At 48.7% G+C, this 23,930-nt stretch overlaps 1 protein-coding gene across 1 annotated transcript in view; it reads right to left on the reverse strand.

Annotated features, from left to right (window-relative positions):
• Positions 1-638: 638 nt before the first annotated feature.
• Positions 639-23,930, reverse strand: part of LOC142463876 (astacin-like metalloendopeptidase) — a 34,521-nt gene continuing 11,229 nt past the window's right edge. Inside the window, exons 7-13 of the mRNA XM_075566693.1 lie at positions 23,202-23,289; positions 21,024-21,151; positions 17,886-18,001; positions 12,171-12,381; positions 9,258-9,376; positions 8,514-8,736; positions 639-762 (exon numbers count right to left, since the gene is read on the reverse strand). Of these exons, the coding sequence (XP_075422808.1) occupies positions 698-762; positions 8,514-8,736; positions 9,258-9,376; positions 12,171-12,381; positions 17,886-18,001; positions 21,024-21,151; positions 23,202-23,289 (950 nt within the window). The 3' untranslated portion in view covers positions 639-697. The remainder of the gene's footprint in view (positions 763-8,513; positions 8,737-9,257; positions 9,377-12,170; positions 12,382-17,885; positions 18,002-21,023; positions 21,152-23,201; positions 23,290-23,930) is intronic.

Consider the following 23,930-nt stretch of genomic DNA (forward strand, 5'->3'; position numbering starts at 1 on the left):
GGTAACCAGAATTACTGAAGTAGAAAATGGAGTTGGTATAATGGAGGATTCAATTGCATTAATAGATCAAATGAGACATCAAATAGATGATCTATAAGTGCAAAAAACTGAACTGAAGGATCGCCAGAGAAGGAACAACATACACATTTGGATCAATAAGTAAGTATAGATATAGGATAAAGTATCTGTTGTCTAAATTTAGCATAGGTTGAACTTGATGAACGTACGTCTTTTTTCAACCTCATCTACTATGTAACTATGTAACTATGTAACATTTATGGTGTACCATAAGAAATTGAGAAAAAGTCACCTGAAAAGTTTTTGGATCAATGACTTCCTAAACTCCTCAAAACAACATTTGATCCTCCTCTTGACATTCAAAGGGCACATTGCATCAGATCTAGCAAGGAAAATGTGAAAAAAGGTCCAAGGCTGATGATTGCATATTGTTTAAGATATCAGCAAGTTACGGAAATTCTTCTTATTGCTAAAAAGATGAAAACCTTTCAATATAATGGCCATCGAATTTCTTTCTCAACTGACTTTTCTAGAGAAAATGCTAATCTCAGGAAACAATTCCTTGCTCTTCAGCCGGTGTTTCATAAATTGCAAGCCAGGTTTGGTCCTGTAGATCCGTTTTTGGAATGTCATGATCCTTCAGAGTTAGCGGCATATATTTCCTCACAAAGTGTTACATTCATGGATACGACGGAACCTCCTTCGGATCAACAGAATGCTGGTCTTCCACATCGAGAACCACATCTGGAAAATAAAGACAGAGAGACTAGACTTCTTCCTTTTAAACTTCATTCACAATCCTTGTCTCGGAAAATAAACTAAAGAGGAGAATTGGAACGGAGATCCCGCAGCATTTCCAGATCTCCTACTGTATTAAAGAAAGAAAGATTCCTACTGAATGATGATTTCTTGCTGTCATTTATATAGATCCCATCTCTAAATAGTTCATGATTTTTGCAGACGTTAGGAGTTCACTTTATAGGATTTTAGGGTAGTATGAATTAGTTGTTATATAAAATGCATAAAAACCCTATAGCATATAGGTTATCAACTCACACTTTGATAAAAGAGTGCAGGCAGGGAGAGAATTGGGGCGGACTGTGTCTCTCACACCCAGATATGGTAATCTGCCAGAACTATGTCCATTTAATACGTGACAGATCGATGTCCTGTGTCCCAGGAGCTCGGTCCTCTCCTCTACAGTTCCAAGCTCTGTGTCCCACAGCTATGCCTGGAGCGAGCAGTGCCGACCCGCTCCTGCGTCCGCGTCTCCCTTTCCAAAGAGGCTCTCCGCTTCCGTGTCATGTGCCGCGACGTCGTCACCTCCCTTCTCGCGCGAACATGGGATTCTCCGCCGCCCCAATTCTCTCATTGCCTGCACTCTTTTATCAAAGTGTGAGTTAATAACCTATATGCTATAGGGTTTTTATGCATTTTATTAAACAGTATTTCACTACGTTTGCTCTTCATGGATTTCTCTCCCTATGATGCTTCATTGAGACCAAGTACCAAGTATCCCTAAAATAGTAGGGATCCTGCAATAAGACGACATCTTGGATAAAGCATCTTTGGCTCCGTCCCACACTGATACCATCCCTGTTTCAGACGCTGGAGAAAAGTGTGTATTCTCTACTTAATTGTAAGTGCATTCATCACCCTCCTCTAGAGGCTAAGTCCAGACACACTGCTCTATGTTCTCTCTCCCCCCCCCCCTCCTCTAGAGGCTAAGTCCAGACACACTGCTCTATGTTCTCTCTCCCCCCCCCTCCTTTTTGGCTTTTTATTTGCACCTAGATCATCTTCACTCTACATTTCCTCTTGGCTCGTGTGGGGTCGAGGACCTAATTGGCTGCATTTATTTAGGGAAAGTCACTGTTTAACACCTCCTTTCATTGATTATATATATCACATGTCATATGTATTAGAGTGTTTTTTAGTATTTGGTAATTGTTTTTTGTAGCGCTGGGTGCTATGGAGGGTTTTTGTCACTTTTTTTACTCACCATAACTTAACTCAATATTATATATATATATATATATATATATATAAAAGTATACATTACCGCATAGCAGCAAAAAGGGAGACAGCACTCAGGTGAATGAAAATAAATGTATTAAATACAGCACATAACTCCTACATAATATATATATTCCATTATTATTTATATATATATATTCCATTTATTATTTATTATAACTTTTGATTGTAATATGTTATTTTAGTTTAGACAGAATACACAATATAGATGTTATTGATATATTGATATGTGTGGAGATCCTTGAAGAAATTAACTCTTTAAAGTCAAAATGGGTAAAAAATTAAAATGCCGTTTAATTTTACTTGGCCACTAGATGGCGCCAAAGCGTTCTGAAAAAGGGAGAGCTAAGACTAGTTAATTGCGATTCACGCGCTGATTTCTGCCAGGCAGCATTAACATTATTGCTCCTGTTTCATGTACTCCATATCTAGGAGCTCTCTCCACCTGAATAGAGGCAGCACAGTATTGCCTATCAGAGTGGAATGGTGCAGTACCAGTAAGACTAAACACTGTCAGCACTGGCTCGCAATCACATCATAAAGGATAAGGAGTGGCTCAGTGAGTAAAAGACACTGAGATTGCTGCAGGGGAGCCCGGTGTCGGCTCCTTGTGACCTTGGGCAAGTCACTTTATCCCCCTGTGCCTCAGGCACCAAAAAAACATAGATTGTAAGCTCCACGGGGCAGGGACCTGTGCCTGCAACTATGTCTCTGTAAAGCGCTGCATACAATTAGCAGCGCTATACAAGAACATGCTATTATTATTATTATTATCATTGGACCTATAACAATACATGGTTTACAGATCTACCTTTTAAGTTTATTTCTATTATTTGATACATCAATAAAGTTTTACAATTTTAACAGCAATCCATTTGTGCATCCCCAGACCTACATATAATATAACTAGATAGGCCTGCTGTGCACCATTAATAGGGTCTTTTCTACATGGGAAGTGTTTTTCCAAACACAACTCATTCCTTTTCGGATATATTTCACTACCCTGGTAGCACAAACATCTACGATACTAAAACATGTATTCACAGCGGTTGGAGCGGGGTATATCCTCCTCTGTATCTAATTTTACAGGGATTCATTTTTTAAAGCAATATAGATCATCTTTTATAATATAGAAGGATAGATGACTTAGGAAATGATTGCAAATAGGTAAATATATATAAGTGTAGCAAGGTCCCCCCAGTTGCTCCGCGACCCCCGTTACCTCCGCTGATGGGGGGGGGGGGCTGCCGGAGCCAAGCGGCAGCCCCGCCGGCGTTCCTGGAGGGTGGGGGCCGAGCAGGGAGCTCTGGAGGCCCCCGGCGGCTCCCGCGAGGGGCGCCGCCATCTTCAATGTAGTTGCGCATGCGCAATGGGTCGTGGTAGCCAGCTGCCACTACAGAGGTTGGCGCATGCGCAAAGGAAGTGCGCGCGAGGCCCCCACAAGGGAGAATAGCTCCCAAGAAGAGTCAGCCCCCAGGGTGCACAGCGGCAGAGTCAGGTGATGCCAGGTAGCAAATAGTGTTGTAGGATCTCCCTGCAGGGGAGATTGGATACTTTTCGCGCGCTGAGCCCATGTTAGTCTGCGTCAGGAGCAGCTAGGGGAAGCAGGTAGGGTGCAGGAGTCAGTGATTCCCTGCACTAGGCCAGCAGCCCCCTAGGCCCCAGATAGCCCTGAGTCACCAGTAGTGTTGTGTTGTTCAGGGACAGGCCCCAGGTTAGGGACCCTGCCCCATTATTATTATCCAGAGTCAGTTAGGGACACAGCAGACGCGGCGCGTCCATCCAGAGGTTTGGGCTCAGACCTCCGCTGCGGCTGCAGCAGCCATCCGGGTGGGATCGCCCCGGATGGTAGTTCCTGTATTCACTCGTCAGCCTTCGGATCCTTTGTGAAGCTCCTTGGCAGGCCCGGGCACCGGAGTGCTCGGCAGGTAATCTTCAAGTGCACCAACTATACCATTTGTTCATACAAGACATAGTGGCTGCGCAGTCACACATATATTATCTCACTTGAGGGTAGAGGACATATTGTGTGGGGTTACTGGACACGGGGTGGGATCACCCGGTGAAAGGGGGTAGCGTCCTTTGAGACGCAGTAGTAGTGTCTCCTCTAGAGAGGGGCACCTGTTGATATATATATGATTAAGTACGTTTGCCACAGTAAAGTTATTGGTTGTTTTACATGCTGTGTGTGTGATATATATTAATTGTCCTGCAAGGATCACTCCCCCCTGGTGGGAGCCATCGCAGGTGGAGGCGCTGCACCGAGTACGAGGTTACTCCTATTATTATACGTGCCCCAGGCTCCCCGTGGCGGAGGCTTAGGCCCCCTGTGAGCCTAACAGGTAAAGCACCACACCTGGTAACATTAGGTTCCCCACATACACATACCATATGCTTTTGGGTGGGGGAATACCCGTTACATAAGCATTTACAGATATGAATAACAACATCTTGAAGTATATAAGTATAGGTCTATAAGTGGGGGGGGAGGGGGAGCAGGGGTGCGTGAGGTTTTCTTAGGGGGGGGGGGCGCGGCGGTTACAGAGGTCCCGTGTGCTCCCCTAAGGTGTTTAAATTAAATGTCGGGGGACCGCGCGAGGCCTCTGTAACTGACTTACCTTAGCTTCCAGCGACGCCTCGTTATGGTAATGGTCAATGGTCATTTGACACCGGAGCCGAGCAGGGGGGGGGGGCACCGGAGCCGAGCAGGGAGAAAAGATTGCGCACCCCTTTGTTACACTCTCACACTTGTGTTTTAGGCTAAGGCCCCGCTCCCTCTGCGCTGACAGGCACAGACCGCGATATGCGGTCTGTAAGGAGCCGGGAGCCGGAGTTGGAGGGAGGGGGGCGGGACTGGGAGGGAGGGGGGCGGGATCTGATCGAGGTGCCGTCCACCCCCCCACACACATACATACACACACACACATACATACACACACACACATATACATATACACATACATACACACACACACATATATATACAGTATACACATACATACACACACATACATACATATACACACACACACTTTAACCTGCAGCTCCTTCCCTGCTCCCAGCCCAAGGCGCCTCCCATCTAGCTCCTTCCCTCCCCTCCTCCCCATTGGCTGACTCGCGTACCATGTGACGCGTCGCCGCACGGGAACACAATTCTCTGGTATCCCCTGCTGGCTGACGCGTCACAGTACGTAGTCAGCTGGCAGTGAGGAGGGACTGGGACCGGATCGCGAGGCTACAAGGCAATGGCGAGTAGCGCTAACGCGGCCGCCCGCGCCACCGGGCGCAGCGGGTCCCAGCCCTTAGAGAGAGATTCTCTACTTGCCTCTTCAGGCATGGGTCAGAGTTTGTTCCATTTTCTCTTATCTTCTCCTTTGAGGATAGAGATAGCTGCTGCTGGGGGTTTATGTAGCTATTTTTAATTATTGTTATTGGGTTTTGTTGTTGACAAGAATTATTTTTTTTGATGCGCTTCTATCACGATATATATGTTTCAAATGTGAGAACTTTGTGAACTGTTAGCGGTATAGGCATCTTTTATCTTTTTCAGACTGCTTTAAAAATGTAATGTATTTTGATTTATGTCTAAAATAACATCCTTTAACATTAAAAGCCTCAGTAGTCCCAGAAAAAGGAGATTTATGAGGTTATTTTTGGATTGAAAATCGGTTATAGTATGCTTACAGGAAACTCATTTTACCGCTAAAGGAGAATATTTTCTTAATAATAGGAAATATCCCACTCAATATTTCTCCTCTGCATCGTCTAAAAGAAGAGAAGTCGCCATTTAGCTTAAAAAAAAATATTCCCATCCAACTTCAAAAAGAAGAAAAAGGATAAGGAGGGTAGATATTTAATGATTAAGGGGCATGTGTTTTGGGGAAATTATTACTATAATTAATATTTACGCTCCCAACACTAATCAGTATAATTTTTTTCATGACCGTCCTCCCATTATGGAAGGGATCGCTATCTGTTGCGAGGACTTTAATTTAGCTTTCGATGCATTGATGGAAAGATCTCTGTCGAGTGCCACAAGAGAACTCAGAAGCTGGACAATCAGAGAGAGAATTAAAACAATTGGGTATAATTGTTTCATGGCGTATGTTAAATCCTACAGGTAGAGATTATACATTTTAATCTTCTTTTCATGATACCTACTCCAGGAGCGATCATATATCCAGTCAAGCGTCACATATAAGACATGCGAATATAGATTGTATCTCAGTCTCAGACCAGGCTCCCTTATCGGTTTTGTTGAAACATTTTCCGGTTTCACCAGAGACATTTGACTGGAAATTGGGTTTTAATTTACTTCTAGACAAAAATATTAAAGAGGAGATTAGAAAGGATATAATTTCATACTTTGATTTAAATAGGCCGGAAGACACTTCTACTTCTAATGTGTGGGGCGCCTTAAAGCGGTAATTAGAGGTAAAATAATTTGTTTATCTTCAAGAATTAAAAAAAAACAAAAACATGGAAATAGATAATACTAAATTGAAATGATTGGATCTTGAAATGGAGCAGAATCCAATCCTCTGGCATCCTTCCTGGCATTTTCAGTGACCATGCAATACTGTTCTGTGTAAGGAAAATCAGACCACCCCAATCAAGCCCTAAAGTTCTCCTCACTAGAATATCTAGAAACTTTAACCCACAACAGTTTCTGGCTGACCTCACCAGCTGCACTTGGTGCAGAATCAACTTAATTCCTGACCCCCGATTCTGCGCTCAACTATTTCCAATCCGAGTTCTTAAAACTCTGTGATACCCATGCACCACTACGCAGAATAAGAGTACGGGGGACGCACCTTCTGTGGGTTACAACTGACCTTATAGCTCTCTACCACTTTAGGGGTTACTTGTGGAAAAGCTACAAAGTAACTGGCACTACCAAGGATCTCAATCACTACAGATGCCTGCGGAACATGTGCACAAGGCAAACAAGGCACGCAAAAGTACAATATTACTCTGACCATCTCCTCCAGAACACATCAAACCCAGCTAACTTCTGGAAGGTTATCAACAACATATTCCAGCCTTCTAACCATCAACAACCAAGTAATATCACTAAGGGGGATATTACTCTGACAAATCCCACTGACATTGCAAATGCATTCAATGATTACTTTGCGGGGTGTGCTACTGTGTAACATTTAAAAAAATTGAACCACTGCCACCTCAACCACTGCCATCTCAACCATTGCCACCACTGCCACCCCAACCACTGCCACTTCAACCATTGCCACCGCTGCCCCCTCAACTACTGCCACCTCAACCATTGCCACCACTGCCCCCTCAACCACTGCCATCTCAACCATTGCCACCACTGCCCCCTCAACCACTGCCATCTCAACCATTGCCACCACTGCCATCTCAACTACTGCCCCCTCAACCACTGCCACCTCAACCACTGCCACCCCAAATGCTGCCACATCAACCACTCCCACCTCAACCACAGCCACCTCAACCACCGCCACCTCAACCACTGCCATCTCAACCCTTGCCACCACTGCCACCCCAACCACTGCCACCACTGCCACCCCAACCACTGCCACCCCAACCACTACCACCTCAACCACTGTCATCTCAACCATTACCACCACTGCCAACTCAACCACTGCCACCCCAACTGCTGCCACCCCAACCACTGCCACCTCAACCACTGCCACCCCAAATGCTGCCACCTCAACCACAGCCACCTCAACCACCGCCACCTCAACCACTGCCATCTCAACCCTTGCCACCACTGCCACCCCAACCACTGCCACCACTGCCACCCCAACCACTGCCACCCCAACCACTACCACCTCAACCACTGTCATCTCAACCATTACCACCACTGCCAACTCAACCACTGCCACCCCAACTGCTGCCACCCCAACCACTGCCACCTCAACCACTGCCACCTCAACCACTGCCCCTCAACCACTGCCACCTCAACCACTGCCACCCAAATGCTGCCACCTCAACCACTGCCACTTCAACCACTCCCACCTCAACCACTGCCACCTCAACCACTGCCACCTCAACCACTGCCACCCCAACCACTGCCACCTCAACCACTGTCACCTCAACCATTACCACCACTGCCAACTCAATCACTGCCACCCCAACTGCTGCCACCCCAACCGCTGCCACCTTAACCACTGCAACAAGGGATCAATAATTATTTGGCATTTTGTTGACCCTCAGCATCATTAATGGTTAGCTTGGTAATGGCAGTCCTCGCATGATTGAGGGGTGACTACCGCATCACCAAATACACAATAAGAAACGCGAGTTATAAAAAAAAATATGCCCTGCATAACTCTCCTCTCTTATGTCCTTATAACACAATATGCCGGAAGGCTGCTTCCCCGTGCCAAAGAACATCTCCCCAGCACTGCATCCTCACGGCATTTTAGATAGGAGCCTTGGTTCCGATGCTTTATTCCCCGGCCCCCTTTACTCACCCCAGGTGAACTTCCCTCGGAAGCCGATATTCTGCACAGACCTATCAGTGTGGAACTGCAGCAGGAGCCAGCTCACCGAGGAGATCAGCACTGGGACTGTCCTGGTACCACAGAACTTCTGTGGGTTCGAGGGGCCAGGCCGAGATCCATCCAGGAGGGACACGTAATCATAAATGCAGTTACGGGAGGTCTCCAGAGCGAAAGAGGTCATATTCAGCAACACCTGCAAGAGAGCAACATCGTAGGAAGAAGGTATGGAGATTTCCAGATGTGGAGACCAAGGGCCCAACTCAGTGAGATAGAGCACGCATGGATCTAATGACGACACCATGATGTACCCGTGCTGGAAGGCACATTACAGCTTATTTACTTGAATGGGCAATGTTTACTAAACGGTGTTACTACAGGAGACACCATTCAGGCCTGAAGACATCTTACAGATCATGCCCTTGAATGGGCTAGATTTACCAAGACGCGCTGGGAGGTGTCTTAGAGTAGCACTACCATAGCAAATATGGGGCTGAATGTCATTTTACTGGAATAATTGTGACTTATGTGAGAGAAAAAATATACACAGAGACACGTCATTTTATAACCGAAATCCCCCCCCCCCCCAAATGTTTGTACAACTGCCGTGCAATTACCATTCTAGCACGGGAAGGGCTGGAAATGCACTACAAAGTTCCAACTTTGAGCCCCAGTGTACACCACAGACAGGGTCCTAGCCATACAGCTTCCACTTACTCTGTACGCAGGAGAAGCAACAATGGTCCACGTGCAGTCAATGGAGGGTGGGTACCCCATGGAATATCCGGGAGATGTCAGGGTTCTGTTCAGGGCGGTTAACGTTCCCCCACATTTTACTTGAAAGGCAAAAATGAAGAAGTAGAGAGTATTGTGGCTTTGTAATAAGCCAAGTGTAATAATCCCTCATAGCATTCCTGAGCCCGTTTTAACCAGTGCACGATACATTGGACTCAAGCAGGTAATGTTAATATGGACTCTTTTTACCTGTTGGAATAGGTAACAACATTGATGAATACAATGTAAAAAAGGGATATGTCACAATTTCATGTATGCATCATGTGTATGCTTTAGGGCAGGGGTGCTCCATGCCAGTCCCCAAGACTCCCCCAACAGGTCAGGTATTAAAGGAGCAGTTCAAACAATATCCTACCTACATGTGTGTGTTTTTTTTAATAAATACTATGAGAAAATACTTGTAGCACTTTAAAAAAAAAAAAAAAAAAGAATGTTTTAAAGGCATTTTTAATGTTTCTAATGTAGGAAGCATTTCCAAAGTGACAGCCCTCTTCCCCTTCTGATAGGCTCTGTCTCTCGAGCCCCGCCCTCTCTCTAGCAGTGCACCAATTGTATCTAGTAACTGCCCCGTCAATCATATTCTAGGAACTACATTTCCCAAAATTCTGTGCAAGAACGGAACTAAATAGCCCCGAGCAAGCGATGGATTACAGTCGATTACAGGAGAACGGATCGATCTGCAGCTTAGCCAATCACTTGTCAGTGCGCAGCTTGTATTGATGCACGTATTGAATGGGGAAAAAAAAGTATATATTTTAAACGGCCGCTTGATGGATACTCCTGCTTCAGCATAGGTGGCACAGTCAAAGACTGAGCCACTGATTGAGCTACATGTGCTGAAGCAGGGACTGATTGAGCCACCTGTGCTGTGCAGGGACTGATTGAGCCACCTGTGCTGTGCAGGGACTGATTGAACCAATCAGACTCTGCTTCAGCACAGGTGGAGCAGTCTTTGACTGAGCCACTGATTAAGCCACCTTTGCTGAAGCTGGGATATCCTTAAAACCTGACCTGTTGGGGGGTCTTGAGGACAGGAGTTGAGCATCCCTGGCTGTAGAGCAGTGTTCGGCAACATGATGTACTACAAGGTCCGCATGTACTACAAGGTCCGCATGTACAGCCCTTAAACCCTCAATATAAGTTACTTATATACGTGCACAGGCAGAAGGGACATTGTAGCCTCGGGTAGGAGCTTTCCCTGACCTAGCCAGCTTCCTAATGCTGCCGTGCTGGTGAATACTATCCCATCCTGCCCCTTACACTGGGCACGGGAGGGGAGCAGGGCAGTAGGTATCAGCGCGTGGTCATTAAGCAGCTGAGGGAGCATGAGAAGCTACATTTCTCCCTCTGCATTGGGGAAGCAAGCTGCGGCGGGGGGCCAAAGTCTTTGGCCACAGGTAAAGCCCCCCACACGGCTAACCAAAGTTCGAATTTGCTCCCAAAAAAATTTTTCTCCACATTTTCAAAACATTTGCAAAAAAAAAAAAATATATATATATTTTGTGTAATTTCTTAGAAAGTTACAAATGGTCTAAAAATATCAAAAGTTCCAAAAAAGAAAAAAATCTTTCGATAACACAAGTTCTACAAAAAAGTTCTGAAAATAACAACAACCCTTGAAATTTTTGAGAAAAAAAAAGGGTAAATCCCCTTTACCCCCCTCAAAAATAGATTCTCTGGCACAACTGAACTATTTTTGAACTTTTTGTTCCAAACAGAATTTCGATGAGTTTGCCCGTCTCTAACATCCCTCAGATAATTGGCCGAGATGCTTCAGCAGATCCCTCTAGAGCCGGAGTGGCCAACACTAGTCCTCGAGGGCCACCGATACGTTAGGATTTAAAGATATCACTGCTTCAGCACAGGTGGCTCAGTCAACGATTGAGCCACTGATTGAGCCATGTATGCTGAAGCAGGGGTATCCTTAAACCCTTACTTGTTGGTGGCCCTTGAGGACTGGAGTTGACCAATACTGCTCTAGATTGTCAGCTCCCAGGAGCAGGGCTCTCATTTCCCTCTTTGTCCGCATTTGTATTGACGGACGAATTTGCCCAAATCCGTTTCCACGATTTTTGCTGATGTTATCCCCCAAACTCCGCTTCGCAGTGTACAATCCGCACACAGATTTGGGCGGTTTCATTCCGTGGTGATTCACGTGTGGACTCAGCAGAATCCGTGGCTTGGACGCTACACATTCTTCCGCAGGTTGCAGAATCCGCGGAGTATATTAGTAATACTAATAATAAAGAATCCTCAAAACTCAAATCGCCCTTTGTGCCATTGATCCGCTGATACCCGCTGCCTAAAGGAACCAGCGTTGCCGCCTTCTACTGAAGGCCAACCCGGAGGGGAAAGAGAAGCCTTGCTTGGCGGCGTGCTGCGGCGGCGGCGCCTCCCGGCATCCTGCTGTAATTCCCCCTCCAACTGCACTGAACATGGCTGTGCGGCGTCAAATGACGCCGCATTGCCATGGCAACGTGCCACCGCGTAGCATCATGGTGTCCCGCGCCGCCATGTTAACTGCAGTTGAAGGGGGAATTGCAGGAAAATCACGGAGAATGCCGGAGACGCTGCTGCGCCACACCGCACCCCGCGCCTCCCGGAGATTGACAACGGCAACCTGATGTAAGTGCCCGAAACCCGGAGTCTCCGGGTCAAACCCGGAGAGGTGGCAACCCTGAAAGTAACCGGCCGATCCGCTCTGGTTCTGAAGTCGCATAAAACTATTCGCCCATCTCTACGTATTTGTTATTCTTTTTATGTGATGATCAATTCTCTGTACCCCCCGGAATATGTTGGTGGTAAAGCCAACAATAACAAACGCTAATAATCTACCTGTGCGGTAAGAAGCTGCGAAGCCGGAAACGCCATCGCTCACAAACTCAACCAACATCAGGCTTCCAGAGGCCACCAGTGGAGGGGGCTGCCCTTTCCCACACGTCCTGTCCAGTAACAGAGGGGACGTCCTGCTAGCTCCATCATAAACTTTAATATAGTCAGAGGTGCAGCCTGCGGAGGCACCAAAAGCATCAAACTGCAGGAACACCTGTCAGAGAAAGGTTCCAGTTAAACATGCAAAACCAGCAAGGGAGAGAGGGTAAGAGTGGGGGAGAGAGGGAGGGAGAGAGAGAGGGGGGTGAGAGGGGGAGAGAGGGGGAGAGGTAGAGAGAGAGGGGGAGAGAGGGGGGAGAGAGGGGGGAGAGAGGGAGGGAGAGAGGGAGGGGAGAGGGAGGGAGAGAGGGAGGGGGGGGAGAGGGCAAGAGACGGGGAGAGGTGGAGAGAGGGGGAGAGAGAGAGGGAGGGGGGAGGGGGAGAGAGGGGAGAGAGAGATAGAGGGGGGAGGGAGAGAGAGGGAGGGGGAGAGAGGGGAGAGGGGGAGAGAGGGGGGAAGGAGAGAGAGAGAGGGGGGGAGGGAGAGAGAGAGGGAGGGAGGGAGAGAGAGAGGGAGGGAGGGTGAGAGAGAGATAGAGGGAGGGAGAGAGAGGGGGAGGGAGAGAGAGGGGGAGGGAGAGAGAGAGAGGGGGTTGAGGGAGAGAGAGAGGGGGAAGAGAGGTAGAGAAAGAGGGGGTCAGAGAGGGAGAAAAAGAGAGGAGAGAGAGAGAGGCAGTGACAGCTGTTATTGTTAATTCAGCAATACAGGTTTGATTTCTTTCATTCTTTTTATTACACAATTGAAGCTGGAGGTCTCCGGTGTGAACTGTGTTAATTTCAGCTCCGGGACCCCCTGCTTCCAGAGATATTTACCTCCGTAGGGGTGCCGGGATCTCTGCAGGCAGGGAAATAGTGTGCCTAACATAATGGCAGTGTTTAAATGTCCCGCGTCACACAGGCCAATAGGAAGCCGTGATGTCATCCGGTGTGGCTTCTTATTGGCCCACATGGCTGGGGGCTTTAAACTGCACAGAGATACCAGCACCCCTGTACGGAGGTAAGTATCGGGAGAAGCAGGGGGTCCCTGGAGCCCAGATTAGCGCGGATCAGCTCTGAGACCCCCTGCTTTAGGCTGCACTTATAGTGTCAACAACGGCGACGCGACATCGCCCGAAAACAAATGCATTGCCGCCGCCGCGTGTGCTTATAGTGCGTGCGACAGAGCGACGTCGCGAAAACTGGTAGCCGGCAAAATTAGATTTTTCCAGGGCTGTCGCCTCACGTGATGGCTCTTGAACCAATCAAATGGCCGGAAACCCGCGACGACGACGCCCGTCGAAATATAACTGTCGCCAATGGCGATGCCGACGGGTGACGTCACCCCTCGTGTCGCAGTCACCATCGACGGCACTATAGGCACCGCCTTATTTTGTAAAGAAAAAAAATGTAAATAAATAAAACCTGTCCTGCTGCTTTAATGCAATGCGCTTTCTGTCCGAAAACAGCACCTAGAGCTGCGATAATGAGCTTTGAAGATACGCTTTAGCACTTGGGTTATCTCAGGGTAACGCCTCGTTAAGTCAATAACAAACCTCTGTGGGCCTGGGACTAAGTCTAGTACTTTTACTCTTTGCTTAAACCCCCTTTGGGGTCACAGGCGACTGTTCTGCAATGCATTGCAGGTCCCTCTGGCTATTAAGGGGTTACACCAAGGGTGCTCCACAACCCCCCCAAACAAGTCAGATTTTCAGGATATCCCTGCTTCAGCACAGGTGGCTCAATCAGAGGCTCAGTCGAAGACCGAACCTCTGATTGAGCCACCTGTGCTGAGACAGGGACTGATTGAGCCACCTGTGCTGAGGCAGGGATATCCTGAAAACCTGACCTGTTTGGGGGTTTTGAGGACTGAGTTGAGGACCCCTGGGTTACACATTTAAAATGTGTTTAGACAAGATGCAAATTAGGCCCCAAAGTTTAAAGAGCAAACAGCATTATAATAAATAATGTACACGTCTCGTATCTGAGTACTGAGTATCTGAGCATCCCGCAAGAGCTGCAGTGATCAGGGTAATTAGGAAACAGTACAGTGCTCACCTGCCCCGAACGCTAAAACACCTAGTTACACCGCTGCACAGAATCTGTTGTAAATGATACATGTGATTGTATTTCAGCAATATACAAATGTGGAGACTTCCCCATAACTCTTCTGTTTGTGTGGGGTGAGGGTCAGAGCGTTGAGACTTCCCCATAACTCTTCTGTATGTGTGGGGTGAGGGCCAGATCGTGGAGACTTCCCCATAACTCTTCTGTTTGTGTGGGGTGAGGGCCAGAGCGTGGAGACTTTCCCATAACTCTTCTGTTTGTGTGGGGTGAGGGTCAGAGCGTGGAGACTCCCCCATAACTCTTCTGTTTGTGTGGGGTGAGGGCCAGAGCGTGGAGACTTCCCCATAACTCTTCTGTTTGTGTGGGGGTGAGGGTCAGAGCGTGGAGACTTCCCCATAACTCTTCTGTATGTGTGGGGTGAGGGCCAGAGCGTGGAGACTTCCCCATAACTCTTCTGTTTGTGTGGGGTGTGGGCCAGAGCATGGAGACTTCCCCATAACTCTTCTGTATGTGTGGGGTGAGGGCCAGAGCGTGGAGACTTCCCCATAACTCTTCTGTATGTGTGGGGTTAGGGCAGAGCGTTGAGACTTCCCCATAACTCTTCTGTTTGTGGGGGTGAGGGCCAGAGCGTGGAGACTTCCCCATAACTCTTCTGTATGTGTGGGGTGAGGGCCAGAGCGTGGAGACTTCCCCATAACCCTTCTGTTTGTGTGGGGTGTGGGCCAGAGCGTGGAGACTTCCCCATAACTCTTCTGTTTGTGTGGGGTGAGGGCCAGAGCGTGGAGACTTCCCCATAACTCTTCTGTATGTGTGGGGTGAGGGCCAGAGCGTGGAGACTTCCCCATAACTCTTCTGTATGTGTGGGGTTAGGGCAGAGCGTTGAGACTTCCCCATAACTCTTCTGTTTGTGGGGGTGAGGGCCAGAGCGTGGAGACTCCCCCATAACCCTTCTGTTTGTGTGGGGTGTGGGCCAGGGCATGGAGACTTCCCCATAACTCTTCTGTTTGTGTGGGGTGAGGGCCAGAGCGTGGAGACTTCCCCATAACTCTTCTGTTTGTGTGGGGTGAGGGCCAGAGCGTGGAGACTTCCCCATAACTCTTCTGTTTGTGGGGGTGAGGGCCAGAGCGTGGAGACTTTCCCATAACTCTTCTGTGGGGTGAGGTCCAGAGCGTGGAGACTTCCCCATAACTCTTCTGTTTGTGTGGGGTGTGGGCCAGAGCGTGGAGACTTCCCCATAACTCTTCTGTATGTGTGGGGTGTGGGCCAGAGCGTGGAGACTTCCCCATAACTCTTCTGTGGGGTGAGGGCCAGAGTGTGGAGACTTCCCCATAACTCTTCTGTATGTGTGGGGTGAGGGTCAGAGCGTGGAGACTTCCCCATAACTCTTCTGTTTGTGTGGGGTGATGGCCAGAGCATGGAGACTTCCCCATAACTCTTCTGTTTGTGGGGGTGAGGGCAGAGCATGGAGACTTCCCCATAACTCTTCTATTTGTGTGGGGTGAGGGCCAGAGCGTGGAGACTTCCCCATAACTCTTCTGTTTGTGTGGGGTGAGGGCCAGAGCGTGGAGACTTCCCCATAACTCTTCTATTTGTGTGGGGTGAGGGCCAGAGCGTGGAGACTTCCCTATAACTCTTCTGTTGGTGTGGGGTGTGGGTAAGAGCGTGGAAACTTCCCCATAACTCTTCTGTTTGTGTTGGGTGTGGGCCAGAGCGTTGAGACATCCCCATAACTCTTCTGTTTGTGTGGGGTGAGGGCCAGAGTGTGGAGACTTCCCCATAACTCTTCTGTATATGTGGGGTGAGGGTCAGAGCGTGGAGACTTCCCCATAACTCTTCTGTTTGTGTGGGGTGAGGGCCAAAGCGTGGAGACTTCCCCATAACTCTTCTGTTTGTGTGGGGTGAGGTCCAGAGCGTGGACACTTCCCCATAACTCTTCTGTTTGTGTGGGGTTAGGGCCAGAGCGTGGAAACTTCCCCATAACTTTCTGTATGTGTGGGGTGAGGGCCAAAGCGTGGAGACTTCCCCATAACTCTTCTGTATGTGTGGGATGAGGGTCAGAGCGTGGAGACTCCCCCATAACTCTTCTGTTTGTGTGGGGTGAGGGCCAGAGTGTGGAGACTTTCCCATAACTCTTCTGTTTGTGTGGGGTGAGGGCCAGAGCATGGAGACTTCCCCATAACTCTTCTGTATGTGTGGGGTGAGGGCCAGAGCGTGGAGACTTCCCCATAACTCTTCTGTATGTGTGGGGTGAGGGACAGAGCGTGGAGACTTCCCCATAACTCTTCTGTTTGTGTGGGGTGAGGGCCAGAGTGGGGAGACTTCCCCATAACTCTTCTGTTTGTGTGGGGTGAGGGTCAGAGCGTGGAGACTTCCCCATAACTCTTCAGTTTGTGTGGGGTGAGGGCCAGAGCGTGGAGACTTCCCCATAACTCTTCTGTTTGTGTGGGGTGAGGGCCAGAGCGTGGAGACTTCCCCATAACTCTTCTGTTTGTGTGGGGTGAGGGTCAGAGGGTGGAGACTTCCCCATAACTCTTCTGTTTGTGTGGGGTGAGGGCCAGAGCGTGGAGACTTCCCCATAACTCTTCTGTATGTGTGAGGTGAGGGCCAGAGTGTGGAGACTTCCCCATAACTCTTCTGTATTTGTGGGGTGAGGGCCAGAGCGTGGAGACTTCCCCATAACTCTTCTGTTTGTGTGGGGTGAGGGCCAGAGCGTGGAGACTTCCCCATAACTCTTCTGTTTGTGTGAGGTGAGGGCCAGAGCGTGGAGACTTCCCCATAACTCTTCTGTATGTGTGGGGTGAGGGCCAGAGCGTGGAGACTTCCCCATAACTTTTCTGTTTGTGTGGGGTGAGGGCCAGAGCGTGGAGACTTCCCCATAACTCTTCTGTATGTGTGGGGTGAGGGCCAGAGCATGGAGACTTCCCCATAACTCTTCTGTATGTGTGGGGTGAGGGCCAGAGCGTGGAGACTTCCCCATAACTCTTCTGTTTGTGTGCGGTGAGGGTCAGAGCGTGGAGACTTCCCCATAACTCTTCTGTTTGTGTGGGGTGTGGGCCAGAGCGTGGAGACTGCCCCATAACTCTTCTGTTTGTGTGGGGTGAGGGTCAGAGCGTGGAGACTTCTCCATAACTCTTCTGTTTGTGTGTGGTGAGGGCCAGAGCATGGAGACTTCCCCATAACTCTTCTGTATGTGTGGGGTGAGGGCCAGAGCGTGGAGACTTCCCCATAACTCTTCTGTTTGTGTGGGGTGTGGGCCAGAGCGTGGAGACTTCCCCATAACTCTTCTGTTTGTGTGGGGTGAGGGTCAGAGCGTGGAGACTTCTCCATAACTCTTCTGTTTGTGTGTGGTGAGGGCCAGAGCATGGAGACTTCCCCATAACTCTTCTGTTTGTGTGGGGTGAGGGCCAGAGCGTGGAGACTTCCCCATAACTCTTCTGTATGTGTGGGGTGAGGGCCAGAGCGTGGAGACTTCCCCATAACTCTTCTGTTTGTGTGGGTTGAGGGCCAGAGCATGGAGACTTCCCCATAACTCTTCTGTTTGTGTGGGTTGAGGGCCAGAGCATGGAGACGTCTCACCTTGTTAGCAGGGACCCGAATCAGCCAGACGCAGTTCGATTTTTTCAATGGAACAGGATTTTTATACTCAGAGCTCAGCGTTCCCGAAGGATCAGAAAGCAGAGCGCTGCACACATCTGGAACGGAAAAGAGGACCGCCGCAGAATAAGGTCACAGGGGGTCTGTACACCATCAAGATATACTAATAAGTAAGCACGTTCCCAGGTGCTGGACTGTAAAACCCATGGGAGAAAATAATAATAATAATAACTTTATTTCATATTGTACTTTTCTCCCAATGGGACTCAAAGTGCTTCACTATTACAGTTCAGCGCGTGGTATCAGCACAAATGATTATTGCAGACACAGCCCCTGCTTAGGTGAGCTTACAATCTATGATTTTAGTGTTTGAGGTACAGGGAGATAAAGTGACTTGTCCAAGATCACAAGGAGCCGACACCGGGAATTGAACCAGGTTTCCCTGCTTCAAACACAGTGTCATTGGTATTGAGCATTATAATCTCGCTTGACTCATTAATGGGATTCACGCACTTATTCTGAGCCTTTTGAGATGTATGTCAGCTCCCTGGCCACCCTGTCCCACTATGTTACTTTTTCATTACTGTTTATGCTTACAATAAAGTGATACATGAGTAACAGGTATTCCCCCACCCCACGGGAATCAGCAGCTGCTACGGTACTGGTGCTACCTGTTGGATGTACAGAAGGCCTGAGCCTCCGCTCATAGGGATCCTGGGGTGACTATGTGTTCTGTATATCTCTATATGGCGCAGCGCCTCCACCTATGAGGATCCTGGGGTTACAGGATTGACTCTTCATAGGACTCGTATACCTAGGGTATACTCCAATAACACACTCACAATCAATAAAATATAACTCCGTTACTGTGGTCCCACAGAAAGCATAACATGACACTTACAACACAATGCACTGTAATACAATAGTAACAACAATAGTCCAGGGGTAGCTAGCCCCAAATAGTACCTAGGATACTCGGCCACCTGAGACTCAGTGTCCTGCGAGCAAATCCCTCCAAATGTGTGTGAGGGCATCACTACTCTCTCCCTTTGCGTTAGTTCACAATACCTTCCTGGCTTAAGGTCCATCCAGGCCACACTTCCAGCAGGAGCAAGAACAGCAACTGTGTCCCACGTTGCAGGGTCTCCAACACAAGCCCCTCACACCTTAGGGTCCCGGGTCTTGTGTGGTCCAGTCTATCAGTAGGATTTCTTATCCATTACCCTGGTGAATTAGTGCAGCAATTCGATCATTAATCCCCCCTTCCCCCGCCCCCTTTATTTCTTATTGTTATTTATACCACGACAATATATTCCGTAGAGCTGTATTATTATGGATAAGTAACCTTAGTGATAGACTGGTGGGTGTAAAGGAGCTAAAAAGTCGACTAGCATCTGCGCCGTGATGTCCGCAGTCTGCTCCTGGTGCCTTCACACTGTTGTGGACGCCGTGGGTTTTAAACATTCCATTATCTGCTGCCGCTTTTCAGCTTCAGAGCAGGACCACTCTTCTAATACTTGTAGGGTATGGTCCTTCCACTCCTCGAACGGCTCTTCCCCTGCAGGTGTTGGCAACTCTCTGGAGAAAGCATTCAACGTACGGTGGTGCACCGGGGACGACTGGCTTAGGTTCCCTACCAGCTGCTGTATTGCTCCAGCGAGTACTTGATCTTGGCTTGGAGGATGAAAATAATGTGGCCATGATACATAGGGAATGGTGAGATGTAAGTTCAGTTATATCATTTCAAGTGAATGGTAGGAGAAGAAGGGGACGATATATATTGTTGGAAATGTTATATCTGTAGCAGGGATCACTCTTCTTACCTCCAGGGGGGAGATCAGCTCCATTGCTCAGGAGAAGCAGCAAAGTTGCGTCGGCCACAGACTATTACAATTCGTGTTGTGGCGGCCATCTTGTTTTTGGCACCGCTGGAAGGAGAGGTCCTGAGAAACAGGATTTCCTCCGCGGGACCAAGGTGACTTTGCCAGTTGATCCAGAGCCTGGAACGAGTGAGGTAGTGTCCGTGGAGCCCGTCAAGCTCCCGGACTAGGCCTGAGGCATCCACCTCTAGGCCACAGGTAGTTCCTTCACCTTAGCAAAGTGTGCAGGGCTGGCCATATAGTTAAGGAGATCCCTGTAGTTAGTGAGTGCAGCGGAGCAGGATCAGAGTGCAGGGGGATGTTCCCACAGCGGGCCGTGTCGCCATACAGCATCCGGAGGTGAGGCGTGAGGGGCTGCTGTTGGAGACCTCACGACGTGGGACCCTGCCATTGACTCTTCTTCACCTGGAATATTCCCTTGTTAGGCCTTTAACCAGGAAGGTATCTGTGCACCACCACAAGGGGGAAGGTAGCTCTGCCCTCATACACACATTGTGAAGGGTTGTTTGCCAGACACTGGGGTATAGGTGCCCAAGCACCCTAGATATTATTGGGGCTAGCTACCCCAGGACCGATCCTATTGTTATTATTGTTATTATTGTGTATTGTGTCAGTGGGTAATATTTGGGCCTACTGTGGGACCACAGTAAAGGAGTTATTATATACCCGGTTGTGAGTGTGTTATTGGGGTATTCCCTAAAGGTAAACAAGTTCTTATGAGGAGCCATCCTGCTACGCAGGATCTACATAGGTGGAGGCGCTGCACCAGAGAGAGAGAGAGAGAACACACCATCACCCCAGGCTCCCCAGGAGCGGAGGCTCAGGCCTTCTGTAAATCTAACAGGTAGCACCCGTTACCCTTAATAACCACTATTTCCCATAGGGAAAGGGTGTTACATATCATACTAGTTTTCAGGCCTCTTGTGGTTAAAAGTCTATCACAGATTACTTTACTGTTGTTACTAAACAGTCATCCAGTGGTGGACACTACCATACTGTTACTCAACTTGTGTATTGCCTTATTGCCTATACATTTGTATAGTAGCTCTCGGTTATAGGTCCTGTGTTTTTACCCTCTACTCTCGATAGGAAATACAGGCCTGGAAATCTCAGAGATGGAAGCAAATCACAAAACAGAGCTGTCTTTATCCGTCCAATGCTCCCCCGACAACGACAATTCTTTTTGTAGCTGTAAATTACAGCGACAACTGCAAAACTCCCAGCTTAAGCTGTCCCTCACCACACTGATAGAGCCGGTTTATCTTCACAACGTCCAGGCTGCTCAGTCCGTACCTCTGCCCAATGGTGACAGTGCTGTCAGGCTTGGGGACGATGGTGACCTGTCCAGGGACATTGGTGAAGGCGTATCTAGAGAAATAGAGGCACAAGGAACAATGAATGAGGGAAAAGTGGAATGGTCTGTCTGGTCCTGCAACGTGTTGCAGAGTAATGTTTAAGATCCTGCAGCACATTGCAGAGCTATCTTTCAGTACCTACTAAACCCCTCTTGGATTTTTTTTGGTACTGAAGCCTTACAACAGGACTGCTCAACTCCAGTCTGCACAAGCCACCAACAAGTCAGGTTTGCAGGATATCCCTGATTCATCACAGGTGGCTCAATCATATGGTGACCAGATGTCCTGGTTTAGCCGGGAAAGTCGCGTTTTTTTAATGTCTGTCCCGGCTGCCCGACATTCTTTAAAATGTCCCGTTTTTTTGTGGCTGTCCCGATTTTGACCATCAGAGCAGGGGGGGCAGTAGAGAGCAAGAATGCTGGCAGGGAAGAGAGCAGGAGGCTGGGTCTGACTGCAGCTGCAGAGGGTGGGGGCGAGGTTAGCTGCAGAGGGTTGGGATGGGATTAGCTGCAGAGGGTGGGGGCGGGGTTACCTGCAGAGGGTGGGGCGGGGTTAGTGCCAGCGGAGCCCCAGCAGTGAGAGCTTTCGGTGTCTGCTGCCAGGACTCAAGATGACTCCCCCTCTGACCCCCTCCCCCCGCACGTTCCAAAGTGACACACACACACAGCATGGGGAAAGAGAGACACACACACATTCACTCACTATAGAAAGAGACACACATGGCATGGGGAGAGAGAGACACAGAGAATGGGGGAGAGAGAAACGGAATGGAGGGGAGAGAGAAACACAGAGAATGGGAGAGCGAGACATACTCAGAGAATGGGGGAGAGACACACAGATAATGGGGGAGGGAGAGACACACACAGAGAATGGGGGAGAGAGAGACATACAGAGAATGGGGGAGAGAGAGACACGGAGAATGGGAGAGAGAGACACAGAGAATGAGGGAGAGAGAGAGACACACAGAGAATGGGGAGAGAGAGAGACACAGAGAATGGGGAGAGAGACACAGATAATGGGGAGGGAGAGACATACAGAGAATGGGGGAGAGACACACAGAGAATGGGGGAGAAAGAGAGACACACAGAGAATGGGGGAGAGAGAGACACAGAGAATGGGGAGAGAGAGACACAGAGAATGGGGGGGGAGAGAGAGACACACAGAGAATGGGGGAGAGAGAGAGAGACAGAGAATGGGGAGAGAGAGACACACAGAGAATGAGGGAGAGAGAGAGAGACACACAGAGAATGGGGGAGAGAGAGAGACACAGAGAATGGGGAGAGAGACACACACAGATAATGGGGGAGAGAGAGAGAGACGGAGAATGGGGGAGAGACACACAGAGAATGGGGGAGAGAGAGAGACACAGAGAATGGAGAGAGAGAGACACACAGAGAATGAGGGAGAGAGAGAGAGACAAACAGAGAATGGGGAGAGAGAGAGACACAGAGAATTGGGAAGAGAGAGAGACACAGAGAATGGGGGAGAGACACACACAGAGAATGGGGGAGAGAGAGAGACACAGAATGGGGAGAGAGACAGAATGGGAAGGGTGGTACGAGAATGGAGGAATGGGTGGGGGAACGGGGATGGGGTGGAACGGGGATGGGGGGAACGGGGATGGGAACGAGAATGGAGGGATGGGGAGAAAGAATAAGCTGTGTGTGTGAGACGGGCGGAGAGACATAAAGGAGACATAAAGCGCAGTTGATGATGTCATTTGTTTTATAAATATTTTTTTAATGTGTCCCGGTTTTTACTTTTGTAAATCTGGACACCCTACTCAATCAGTGGCTCAGTTTTCATCTGAGCCATTGATTGAGCCACCTGTGCTGAAGCAGGGATATCCCGAAAGCCTGACCTACTGGTGGCCTTTGAGGACTGGAGTTGGCCACCCCTGCCTAACACAGACCGCCCCCTCAACTTTACCCTCCTCTCCCTGGGTCAAGAATCCCCACCAAGCCGGTGATGTTACCAGGAGTCCGCTGTGTGACGCTGCGTGTGCACCGCGGCGAGAGGACCTCTTCCCACGCGTCGCACACACATGTTCAGTAACCACTCACCGGCCGTAGTGCATGACAGACGTGTAGTCATACTGCAAGGCCAGGTTATTGGTCTCAGGCGCAGACTTCTCAAAGTTGCTCACAAAGGCTGTAAACATAATTACAATACATATAGTGACATCATTCTGCACAGCCTGGTATATAAGTATAGTATGAATTTGCTTTTCATACAGATATACTTCAGACTGATCCAGTTTATTCAAATCAGCATATGGTAAAGACGTATCATACTCATTTGTATATGCTATATGTATACAGGCATACCCCGGTTTAAGGACACTCACTTTAAGTACACTCGCGAGTAAGGACATATCACCCAATAGGCAAACGGCAGCTCACGCATGCGCCTGTCAGCACGTCCTGAACAGTAATACCGTCTCCCTACCTGTACCGAAGCTGTGCGCAAGCGGGGAGACTATAGCGCCTGTTACACATGCGTTATTTACATCAGTTATGCACGTATATGACGATTGCAGTACAGTACATGCATCGATAAGTGGGGAAAAGGTAGTGCTTCACATTTCGCTTTACATACATGCTCCGGTCCCATTGCGTACGTTAATGCGGGGTATGCCTGTATGTTGTTTGCATTTGATATAGGCACTGTATATATTGATCTTTAAATGCCTAGGTTTGTTCACTCAAAATATTGGTCCGTTGACAGGTATCACAACCTGAAAATGAATCTGCATTTCCCCAATGTGGCTACTGTAACTCTGCTCTACACAG

Source organism: Ascaphus truei, chromosome 12, assembly GCF_040206685.1.
Source record: "Ascaphus truei isolate aAscTru1 chromosome 12, aAscTru1.hap1, whole genome shotgun sequence".
Classification (NCBI taxonomy): Eukaryota; Metazoa; Chordata; class Amphibia; order Anura; family Ascaphidae; genus Ascaphus; species Ascaphus truei.